We start from the raw sequence: 12,423 nt of genomic DNA, 5'->3' as shown, positions 1-12,423 counted from the left end.
AATATATTTTTATTGCAAACGGCTGAAAATACAAACAAAGTGCTTCCCATTTTTTTTTATTACTATATTGTTACATGGGGGAGGTATGTTAACCATAAGCATGAAAGAGGTAGCTGAAGCAAAATCATGCCATTATGTTCCGCGTTTTTCTCCGAACCGAACACGGACACGGAACCATTCCGTTCCTCGTTTTTCCCCGAATCGAACATGGGTACGAAACCATTCCGTGACATTGGAATGGAACCATTCCGTTCCATGCATCATCATTCTGGAACCGAACACATCCATAGTTCTTAGTTAAAATGACATAATCAAAATTTAATTGCAAAAAAATACAGCACGAATCATAAAGCAAATCTAGTGGTTTGACGCATATTTTTAATTACAACTCTAGTTGCAGCTGAAAAAATCTCTAACCTGTAACTCATAGCTACACGGTGGACTGAGCATTAATTTAATTCGGCGGTAGAGACTTAGCGAAACTGTGTTGAAGTATTTCTTTGGTATACATGGTGCGTACGTGTATATAAATAACAGAGCTAGCTTCCCCGTCCCGTCACACCACCACAAACCCGCAGCAGCAGAGACAGACAGGCGAAGCGACGCCGGCCACACCTCGAGCGTGCGCGCGCGCGCAGCATGAACCATCGGCGCCGGAGCCACCGCCTTCCATCCATGGCCGCCGCCGCAGCGTTTCTCTGTAAGCTAGCCAATGGACACACCTACCATTTATTGCTCAGCTAACCACGCGCGCTCTCTCTTCAACTCTGCCTCTCTGTGGTCTCTCTCTGCAACACATTCATTAACTCTGCTCTGGTGCACTCATCAAGGTCTTGCGCTACTGGTGGCGTTGCCGTCTGCGGCGTCGGCGTCGGCCTCGCCGGCGGATGGCTGCAAGAGCGAGCGGGGGAGCAGCGGCGAGAAGAGGAGGAAGCATGAGCCGCTATGGGTGTTCGGCGACTCGTACGCGGACACGGGCAACCTGGGGGACCTGGGCAGGGAGCTCACCCACTCCTGGTACAGCCCCTACGGCGAGACCTTCCCGCGCCGCCCCGCCGGCCGCTTCTCCGACGGCCGCGTCCTCACCGACTTCGTCGGTAAGCTAGCTGCTACCTCCATATAATCTTTACTATAAGCCTTACTCCTGAAATCTTTACTTTGCTGGTAATATTACTGGCACACGTCCATATGGCACATGGTGCTCGCCGGAGATGTTGACGATGGTGGTAGGATTAAATTCGTGTACAGCGTGTTAGTTGGTCGTTGCTTCGTCCAAGCGAGTCCGACATACAGCTAGATCAATGGCCGAATTGAAGCGGTCGATGGGGACGGCAACGGGTCGCATTAATTCATGGCTGCCCGATTCAGTTCGCTGGGTGCATACGCGAGCCGATCCGACTGGGGCAGCCTGCCTCATGTAGTTAGTTAACCCATGCATCGATCGATGCACCAGAAAATATCCCAAGGAAAGACTACAGTTTCAAGTTTCTAAAATATTTTTTTTTAAATGCAACTACTTTGGAGAGATGGTGTTGCGGAGCTAACCATGTGGAATTTCAACTTCAGTGGCAAATTCGTTTAAGAGACAAGAAAAACCCCAAATTCAGCAATGGATAGTGTCAACATCACTATTCATGGATGACTTGTTAAGACGTACACGTGTTTGAAGATGAATTTTGACCGAAAGAAGGGAGCACCAATATCTCAATTATATGGTACACATATATGATATTATTGAAAACCAATTTATAATTGTACTCATTCTATATCAAATATGTTTTATATACATGGTTTAATTTTTTGGTTAAAGACAAACTTTGTAAAACGGGCAAGGCTTATTCATTGGAATGCAGTTTGAACTCCAAAATTTCGCATTTATATACAACATCGTCTCTCTATATGTTTTTTTTTTACTTTTAAGCTCTCTCTTATTCGGCCAACAATTCTGCAAATTTCGAAACCGCTATGGTTTTCACAGGATTTTCATTGTAACTTTGTTTTATCATGGGATACTTTCTCTGGATGAGCAAGCGCAATGAGTGTACCACTGCATTTCTATAACTATGTCGTAGAAGAAAAAGAACAAGATTGGCCGACCGGTAACCAATTATTTTCACAGTTTCTAGCTTGGTCAGGACAGTACGACGGGATCACCTCATCCTATGCCGCATTGCCGAGACCAGCAAAATGGCCTGCTCACATCACATGTAGCCCTTTTTCATGTGTACCGAGCGAAACCAACATGGCACACATGCATATGCATGCCTAATTCTACATGTGTATTTCACCTAGTACTTTTCTTCTCCTTGACCCAACATGTATATAATACATTGGCACAAATTATTGAATAAAATTACTACTTTCTCCTTGAACCTTGAACACTAGTAGTAGTCCAATCAGATGAGCTAGAACTTGTCTGAGGCGCCGGCAGGGCCTTTCACAATTAGACCGACGTTTTTGTTGCAAACACACCAAGTAGACTAGGGTGGGTGTGCGTTCCAATCAGTCACTATCCCTTGCAAATTATCTGATACTACTAGACAGTGTCAGGGTACTCTCCTGCAAACAGAAACACTAGCTAGCACGCATGCATCTCAGATCGATCAAATCTCGCATTTGGTATCTCATATTGCTCGAACGACTTGCACCTAGTGCCAAGTTAGTCCATTCATGGCATAGTGCCAAGTTAATTCATTGATGAAATTCAATGTTCAAAAGTTGGGCTGATTAGTCGTGAATCGTGACGTGAGAGGGAAGATTACGACATATCGGCTTGATTTCTCGCCTAGACCGATATACCGACGTGATAGCTGATATTTCAGCCGAGATTATTTCTCCACCTATCGGTCTAGCCAATTTATCGGTCTTACAAAAAAAATCGGCCAATAGTCTTGTAGAAGTGTACATTTGCTTGAATTTTACCACTTTTGTTGATTCAAAGGCAATGAATCAAGGTAACACTTCTGTCCAACAATCCAGTGCTGTTTTTTTTGCATAGCATATTTAAGAACTTTTAATAGTGCCAGAAACTTGGGATTTACAAAAAACTAGTCGATCGATAAAATTGTTTAATCGGACGATATGCAATATATCTCAAATCTGAGACCGACAAAGCAGTTAGCGATAAACGATTTCATGAACATTGATGAAATTTGTGATCTAAAACGTCTATTCCACCTTGGGAAAATAATGTGCATGGACCTAGATCTTTCTCGTACTGACTGATCGTGGTAGCATGTGTGCCACATATTATAATTAACCGAAAGTGTCAAAAGGCTGGCAAATCTGAATCTGTTAACTACTCCTAGTAATATAAGTACATCCGACAGAGGAATGTATGTCGGATCGATATTCTACCTACCCTTTGACATTTTTTCCATGTCAGTCAGACATCAAGGAGCAAAGCTAGATCAGCCAGTACTACATCATATAATACACATTATACAGTTTGTTAATATTTCATACCGACACTAGGTACCATAAGTATATTTCTACAGGCTAACTTTGTTCTGTTCCGTTTTGTTTTGCTTGTTTGGTGCACTGGTTGCAGCCTCGGCGCTGGGGATGCCAACCCCGGTGGCGTACAAGGGGCGGCGTCGGGCGTCACGCGACAAACTCGCGCGCGGCATGAACTTCGCCGTGGGCGGCGCCGGCGTGCTCGACACGGGCAACTTCCAGCGAAACATCAGCGCCCAGATCGACCTCTTCCAGGCCATGCAGAAGCAACGGCGGCGAGGCTGCGCCCGCGTCGCCGGCAACAACAACAACACCGGGACGGCGCTCGTGGTCGTCTCCGGCAACGACTACGCCTACGCCGCCGACAAGGACAACGGCACCAGCGTACGCGCGCATCCAACGAATAATCCTAGCTACTCTCAACGTCTGAAACTTTTCTGCATTCATGACACCTATGTGCTCCGTGTATGCAGGCTGCGATCGCGTACATCCCGACGGTGGTGCGCGAGCTCGGGTACCAGCTCCGGCGGCTGCGCGACGAGGCCGGGATGCGTCGGGTCGTCGTCACCAACCTGCACCCGATGGGGTGCACGCCGGTCTTCACCCGCCCGCTCAACTACAGCGGCTGCGACCCGCTGGCCAACGCCGGCGCCGCCCAGCACAACGCGGCGCTCGCCTTCGTGCTCGCCGCTCTCGACCCCGCCAACGCCACCTTCCTCCTCCTCGACGTCCACACTCCCTTCGCCGCCATCCTCCTCGACGGCGATGACAAGAAGGACACCAGCGGTGGGTTCGTGAGCACGCTGCGGCCGTGCTGCGAGAGCTTCAGCCCAGACGGCTACTGCGGCGAGCAGGACGAGAACGGCACGCGGCAGTACACGCTGTGCGACGATCCCCGGCGCTACTTCTACTGGGACGATGTTCACCCGACGCAGGCCGCCTGGGCCACCGTCGCCGCCACCTTCAGGGCCACCGTCAAGAGCTTCATGTCCACCTGACACGGCCATGGTTTTGGACGACAAAAGCTACGCACTAGAACTAACCAACACCCATGTCCTTTTCTCTCCAGTAGTCTCTGCTTCACCTGAAACAGCATCTTGGCAAAATACAAGATTTGTTTCATTTGCAATTTACCAGCAACGTTTGTACCTTCTCCTCTTTTTTTCCATCGTGTGGTATGCTGCATAAACCTGCAACTTTTCATTTCTTTCCTGGCAATGGATGGGCATAGGCAGAGCCAGCATCGAATTCTTGAGTTCTAGCAATCCACCAACACACTAGTGAATGCATCGAAAACGATGGAAATGCACCACGAAAGGACCAAAATGAGCTTAAGTTCATCAGACCATCTACAGATGTACGGTTACATGATCATCAGGCGACCTCGCTTTCTCTCTACTATTACACTCGCGTTACAGGCTTACAGCGAACCAGTTACGGTGTGCCGCCGAGGCCACCTCGATGAACAAGGCAGGATACTACCAACTACAAGCAGAAAATCAAAACAACCATGGGCGGGAAGTTCTCAAAATAGACATGCTGTATGCGCTTCACTCCTATGCTTACCAAGGGTCAGTAAATAAATCTCCAGCGACCGGACCGGAGAATGGTAGACGCACTAGGAAGGGCTTTGCTATGTGGCAGCGGCGTCCTTGGCTTCTGGAGGTATCACGTCCATCTTGTCAACATCTGCGGCGTCCTTGGTTTCTGTTGCTGGAGGTGTCACGTCCATCTTGCCAGCAGTGTCTTTGGCTTCGGTTGCTGGAGGTGTCACGTCCATCTTGTCAACGTTTGCATCAGCCCCTTCGTACTCCGACAGGAGGTCCATGAACTCGTTGAGCAGCCGCTGGACCTTGCGGTTCGTCGCCATCGAAGGAAGTATATCTTCCCTAAGAAGCTTGTGTTTCTTCATTCCCTGCAGAATGGCATTCAGCAAGTTTACAGACTGAAGTGGGCAACCAACACCATTATTAAAAAGAATACCATAGCCATTATGTCGTAAATTCAAGGTTTTCTAACTCTTCGGGTTATGGACAGAATGAATCAAATCGCGAAGGTTAAATAATCTGCTTTCTGTGGATCTCATTTATCTGTGGATGAACTAATCGCAATTAATGTAAACTACCCGTCTAAGATATAACTTAGCAAAGATAGTTATGCAATAGCATTTAACAGACAAAGAGCCTTACAAGCACATCAGGATCCCATGATGGATTCTTAGCATCAGTAGATGCAGCATCAACCATGCCAATGGGAGGACCAAGAAAGCTCTCACAGACTTCACGTAGACGAGATTCGTCTGCTTCTCTGCAGGTGCAAGAAGCATTTCAGCAAACCATAAATAAAGCATACTTCAGAAATCTCAGTCAATTTGAGCCGATAAAGTGCATGCTTGCAGAAGACACTAAGAAAAGTATAAGAAGCAGATTCTTTAGAGTAGACGCTGATCATAATGTAATGAGCTAACCTTGCCAAAAACCTTATGTAGGATAGGAGGTGTTGGCGATATTCTTGTGAAGACTTCAAAGCCAACGAAGCCGCTAGCTGGGTCTCGAGATGGGCTCGTGTCTGCACCCCATCATCAGTAACCCTGAGGTGGAAACAGTGACACTATTTAGGGCAAACTCTGGTATCATGTAGTGAAATAGGCACTGGCTTGTCATCGAAATTAATTCCAAACAACTACAAGACTCACAACCCAAAGGAGTTTCCATACCTGCTCCACATAGGCTTTCTAGCCATGAACTTTCCTATGTCGATCTGCAACTTCCCTAGCTCTCCACCTTGAGTCGAACTAAACGAGCTAGAAAAATTCGATCCCGGAAAGCAATCATCGGCGATCCTCAGCCAGCACTTCATGCTCATGTCATAGAGGAAAGCATGTCGGTTGACAAGGACAACCAAGGGTGAACCACATCTTGAGAATGAGGCAGATATAATCTTTACTGTACCTGTCATCATGTAACAGAAGCAAGAACGAATTCATTCAAAGAGCCAATGTGCAGAAACCACTAATAAATGAGATGCAGCTAACAAAAGTGAAACGATGACTTGGTGTTAATATTTATTTACCGGCATCTTTTGCTGATGATGTGTCGTCTGGAGAGGCGACCAGAGATGCCAAAGAATCTTGCAGAATGCACGTCCTGTTATAGAGGTCCCATATGTACATCAACCCTCTTCTTGTTACAAGAAGCAGTTTCCAGCAGTCATCACAATCTATGAAAATGGCAGATGAGCCCATCATCATCGCTGGCATCGCTCTCATTCCACATCTTGTGTAAACCTAATGAAACCGGGAAAAAATCGAAAGGATAGTTTAGGACTACTCTGTTGTCAGGAAAACGAAAGCATGCAGATGGATGAAACCAACAAAAGGTACATCAGAAACAAGATTAGAGGATAGTATTATTTTACCTGCAGGCAACCGTCTTCGCAGCCAACTGCCCAGAAGTTTGCATTACCAGCCAAGACAGTAACTTTTCCAGCGATGCGGTCCGACCAAAGAGTTTCCTTTTCTCTTGAACATTTAATCTCAGTTTCTTTTGTTGAGAATGACCCACCAACTCCAACCATGTCACCTGCAGAGCGTTCTACTGGCTTTGCTTCAAGGCAGACAGGCAACGAACCCTCATTTTCCTTCTTATTGTGTACAGTAATAGAAAGGACAGAAGAGGAGGCCAGTGAGCCTGGTACTACAGATCCGGTTTGTTCAACACTCAACCTTCCATCACTACCAGCATTGGCGGAAGCCTTTTGAATGACAAGACTCTCGCTAATGTTGGCTCTCGCTGTGATGCCAGAGCGTCCGTAGTTATTACAATTATTACCAGCAGTACTGTAGGATGATCTTATTCCGTTCTCTCCAGGGCGCATCCGCTGATCTAGGGGTGAGAAATCAACAGCCTGATTCTGAGAACGGTTGGAAATGTTTTCCTGGCCAGAAGGAAACCCAACTGCCTCAGGTATTATTCTTTTCCGACCATCAGGACGCCGGTACTCCCTTTGTTTCACTGGACTAGATATTCGGGTAACTTTGGTGGTGTCCTCAGCCGCTGTTTTCTTCTCTTCTTCAGGTAGAGGTTCAGGAGCTTTCTGAATTTGCACAGCTGGAGTTGGTGGTTTGGGTACGTCTGCAGGAACTTTTGGGGGCATTTGAAATTGCTGGACAGCGGCGGGTGTTCCCTTCTTGCCAGCCAATTGCTTCACCGATGCTTCTTCTAGCAGCAGTTGTGCAGGGCTTTCAGCTAGATTTGATTGCCTCCCTCTAACATCACCATATCTACTCCTCTTCAGTTCATCCAGTTCAGAATCACTTAGCCTGTACCCGAGCTCCTTTGCTTCGAAGTGAAAGGTGGCAACTGATCCATCCAGAGAGCAGGCAAAAAGTGAATAACCATCCGGACTCCTGTCAGCAATAAAGAAGGTTCCACCGTGAGCCAAATACATGTCGACAGTGGTTATATATACACGCTTTAAGTGACTTACCAAGATAAATCAACCACACTTTGAGAGAAGAAATGTTTAGCAACAAACAATGGCCGGGCACCTGCTGTCGTCCAAACAGTAATTGTCCGGTCTTGACTTCCGATAGCAATAATATTGTATGGTTGCTGTTCTTTTGCTGATGTTTTTGATGCTCCATTGGCCCACCCAGCTGGTGCAGCCTTTGCATCTTGACCAGTAGCTAAATGCTTACGGAACATCGAATGATTAAACTTCACCACAACCACAGGAGCGTTATGTCCAAGAAAGTCAAATGTTGCAGACCATTCGCCCCGTTCAAGCACCGGGGCTGAGTGCCTAGGTTTCTGGAAACCATGAGTCGTGGTTATGAAGTGGCCACAGGGTGACCAAGCAAGCCGCCTAAAAAATGTCGAACCAAGCTGGGAAACACAGAGAAGGAATACTATTCAGTAAGAAAGGCTTTTCTGCAAAGAGATGTCTGATGCAGAAACAGTAAATTAATAAAAATGATATGAAACATAACATACAGATTTTGACCAATGGCCTTCAGTCTTGTGAGCAAGACTCCAGTCACTTGTACGCCATATGATAACCGTCTTGTCATCTGACTGGCTTGCAATAAAAGATCCAATAGGATCCCAAGTAACTCCTTTAACTAAGCTGGAATGCCCTCGCAGGACAGCAGTACAAATACCATTGGTCATGCTCCAGATGTGAACTGTGTTGTCCAAGCTGCCGCTAGCCAGCGTCGAGTCATCAGGGGACCAATTCAAATCTACCTATTTAAGCATAAGAAACAGAAACATGTTTAATAGTGGAAAGCTAAGGATCGTAGGTAAATGTTGAGAATATGATACTGCTTTAAAATATAGGAAAGAAAAATGGCGAGAGTGAAATTTTAGCAGATAATTACCACATCCGCAGTATGCCCTCTTAATGTCATTACAACCTTCCAATTTTCTATATCTGCAGGTTCTCCGCTTCCAAACTCAGATGTACCAGAACCAGCTTTCCTTTCATGAATTAGGATAGCTTGATCGTCGGATCCTGAAGCAAGAAACCGGCCATGCTTGGCCCATCTCACACAGTTTACCGATCCAAAATGGTCTCGTACTGTTGCCAGCAATCTCTGGTTGGCATCGTCGTTTTGACCGTCTTTACTTACTGACTTCATGTTCCATATGCGAACCTATTTTAACAAAAGCACGCAAATGGAGATTAGCAACTAGTATAGCACAAATCAGTTAAAACACAAAAAATGTACAAGAACTGATACAAAATTCTTCAGACGTGACTGGACAACAAGTCACCAACATCCACACTGCATAATCCAACAAATGTATCACCAACGATGGACAAACTTTGTACTGAAAATTTTGACTATTATTACTCTACTATTTCAGAAACCAAATCATGCACCATACACTTCTCTTAACTATCTCCCACTAGTAAGAAAAATGGCTACATTCACCATACAGATGGTAGACTTCAGCCTAACATTTTTCAAGCTCGGACGCGGAATAACAACAATTTCCCAAACTTACAAAACAAACTCCAGTCGACGACAACAATGAAGCAGCGCCACTCGAGACGGCACAACCACGCATGGGAATGCAGGTTCCCCTACGCCGGAAACGACAACACTGAAACTCGCAAGCTCACGCAGACGACGACACAAATGACGAGCAATGGCTACCGCTACAGCACACACTATGGTTCCATCCACACTCGAACCACGACACCGAACCCTGACGCCGATTTAGTGTTGAAAAAAATACATAATCTTGGCACACCAAACCTGAAACTGTAGTGGCTGGAACTCAAATGGCACTGTAAAAAAAATCGAGCATAAGAAAAAAAACCAACTTTCTGGTCGCCGCCGCCCGTGGCGAAGCGGAGGCCGCTGGGCTGGATGTCGATGGAGAAGATCTGCAGCCCCTCATGGCGAACCCAGCTCGGCTTCTCCGTCAGCATCTCCGCTCCCCTCTTCTACCTCCCGCACGTCAAGCCGAGACGCCCATGCGTTCCCACCCGCCACCGAACGCGATCCCAAACCCTAGAAATCCGCGACGAAAACCCTAACTCGGCTCCTAGGTGGGAGAACCAGGCAGCCGGCGAAGGGGAGGAGGGGCAAGGTTCCAGAAGATCCGCGCCGTGGGATTTGGGCTTGGGAGGCGGCCGGAATCGGGAACGGCGGCGAGGCGGAGGGCGGCGCGGCGGCGGAGCGAAGAACACGGCGGCGGAACGAACCGCTCTCGTGTTCGTCGTGAGAGGAGAAAAAATTGAATTGAAAAAAACAGAAACCAAATCTGAATCGAATTTAAATTTGGAAACTCGAGAGGCCAAAAAGCAGAGCGACTTGAGCGGCAGATTTTCCATCCGTGCGATGGAAGGCAGAGGGTGCTTTGAGATTGGTGATGGTTCCTTTAGGTTTTTCATTCATTTATTTGCAAGCATCCAATCGATGTGCAAGGTGCATTGGTGGTTGTGGATGTGTACATTGTGGCTTGGAAGGTTCTAGAGCATTGTCAAAATTTGACAGGGAGATATATGGATGCATTCACAACTTAAAAGCTTCCTCCTCGCAGTCATCATCAATGTTTGCATATATTGGATAAATTATCGGAGAATTGTCATAAGCATGAGTTATACATGATTCAAGTTGCAAAAGGGGTAGTTTTAAAATGAGTTATCTAAGCTAGGGATAATCATTTGTTCAAAACATTAACACGTTTCGTCTGAGTCTTGTTTTCTTTTGGCGGTCCTGAAAATTTTGATATAAACTAGTGAAACTTAAATCATTGATTTCACATTTGTGAAATACAAAACACAAACACAACTCTATATTTCAAAAAAAAATCAATATCCTAGCATAGTTGATTGTTTGAGATTCACCAAGTCTATTGCTTGTCTTGTTTATCAGCGTAGTGCGGTTGTGAAGTAAATTGATTCAAACTGCGGTGTTTTTTCCAATCTAAGATAATACAATTTGGGAACACATACAAAGAGCTCAAATTCATGTTTAAATTTTGTTCCAAAACGAGGCAACAAGAGTGGATTCCTCGGAAGACGCGAACAGCCAGCTCCGATTCCTTCCTCACTCGGCTTTCAAAGGTTAGCGAGAGGGCCCACTGGGCCAGGCCTGTTACGGTGTTCGCGGCTAAATTTTGCATGGTTTGATTTCTGGGCTGGCCCATCTATGAGCGACGCATGGGCTTGCTGGGACCAATCCACCACACCATCCTACATTTTTCCTCTGTAACAAATAGAGCGTCTGAAATTCGGAATCTTCAGTCAATCTTGCACTTGCACATTCCGAGGCTAAAATGATGCTCAAGAAATTTGAAAAAGCAAACGAATTTTTTTTTTATAGATTTCACAAGAACTTGACCACTGAAGCGATACCGGAACCTAAGAGTGTCTCCACTGATGCTCAAGAACCATATGGGCTCATATACTAAAAAATTTAAATTTTCAAAATATAACAAAATTCGTAGAAATAGTAGATTCATATATAGTTCGGCCATACTTGGTCAATATTTATACAAATTTTAAAACATAGGCATAAAAAATCTTTAAAAACTAATAACCGCCGCCGTTGCTGCCACGACCTTGCCCTAGGCGGCGGTACATGGCCGCCGTGTAGTCCTCCTCGTTGTTGGGCTCCTCCTTCTTCGGCTGCGGCAGGTAGCTGCAGCCTTGGCTGACATCCCCGCGCCTCCCGCGCAGCCTGCTGGACTAGCCAGCGGGTCGTCGCTGTGCAGGTTGATGACGAGGCCGATGCTACGCGGCGCTCCTCCTACACGCGGCGGTGATCGGCCGCGCTCCACGCCTCGGCGAACTCGTCCGTCGCCGCGAAGGACTCGAGCTGGGCTTTGCGCAGCCCAGGGAATTCCTCCGGGTCGTCCTCCTCCCTAACGATGGAGGCTGCCGCCTTGTACTCAAGCGGCGTCCACTTGCGCTGGCGTGGCGGAGATGGCTGGTGCCGCTCGCAGATGACAACGCCTTGAACTCCGGCTCGTCCTTCACCGTCTCCAAAAAGCGCGGCCACGACGTGTTGTAGGGGGAGTACCTGGCCGAGGACCCACGCGACGAGGATGAGGAGGAGCGCGAGGAGGACGCCTAGCGCCGCCCACTGGCCGTTGCCGCACGGGGCCGCCAGCTGCAGCTGCCATGGCGGCATCTGCACCGGCGGGTCGTTCCACCACCGCCGCCGTCCGCTGGTGGATCGCCGATGCCGTCGTAGGAAGCGAGGTGGTCTTCGCGTTGGAAGAATGTCGTTCATGCTTAGTCGTTGCCCGACGACCACTGCGGGTCGTTCCGCTCCTCCGGCGTTAGGCGCTGCCAAAAATGATCGTAGATTGCCACGGCGCGCTCCGTCCCCGTTGGCACCGGCGGGACCGGCAGGCCGCCATGGCTGAACGCCCCCCCCTCCCCCCCCCCCCCCCCCCCGGACAGCGCATGTCCGGCGGAACGGGGTAGCGCGCGTTCTAGAGGGCG

At 47.5% G+C, this 12,423-nt stretch overlaps 2 protein-coding genes across 2 annotated transcripts; one reads left to right on the top strand and one right to left on the bottom strand.

Annotated features, from left to right (window-relative positions):
• The first annotated feature begins 547 nt into the window (after positions 1-547).
• Positions 548-4,592, top strand: LOC127303055 (GDSL esterase/lipase At5g03610). The gene is made up of 4 exons (XM_051333816.2): positions 548-700; positions 831-1,097; positions 3,551-3,840; positions 3,930-4,592. The coding sequence occupies exons 1-4, from the start codon at positions 640-642 to the stop codon at positions 4,452-4,454; spliced, it is 1,143 nt and encodes a 380-aa protein (XP_051189776.1). The 5' UTR covers positions 548-639; the 3' UTR covers positions 4,455-4,592.
• Positions 4,593-4,773: 181 nt separating this feature from the next.
• LOC127303054 (protein HIRA) lies at positions 4,774-10,240 on the bottom strand. The gene is made up of 10 exons (XM_051333815.2): positions 9,790-10,240; positions 8,837-9,112; positions 8,451-8,702; positions 7,945-8,342; positions 6,874-7,864; positions 6,529-6,742; positions 6,173-6,407; positions 5,924-6,046; positions 5,646-5,763; positions 4,774-5,371 (listed from the first exon to the last, which is right to left on the bottom strand). Exons 1-10 carry the CDS (start codon positions 9,895-9,897, stop codon positions 5,090-5,092), a joined length of 2,997 nt encoding a protein of 998 aa, XP_051189775.1. The 5' UTR covers positions 9,898-10,240; the 3' UTR covers positions 4,774-5,089.
• Between the last annotated feature and the right edge of the window lie 2,183 nt (positions 10,241-12,423).

The sequence above is a fragment of the Lolium perenne genome, chromosome 5, assembly GCF_019359855.2.
Source record: "Lolium perenne isolate Kyuss_39 chromosome 5, Kyuss_2.0, whole genome shotgun sequence".
Classification (NCBI taxonomy): domain Eukaryota; kingdom Viridiplantae; phylum Streptophyta; class Magnoliopsida; order Poales; family Poaceae; genus Lolium; species Lolium perenne.
Note: the sequence above shows the minus strand (reverse complement) of the source record. Positions and strands in the feature narration are given on the sequence as shown.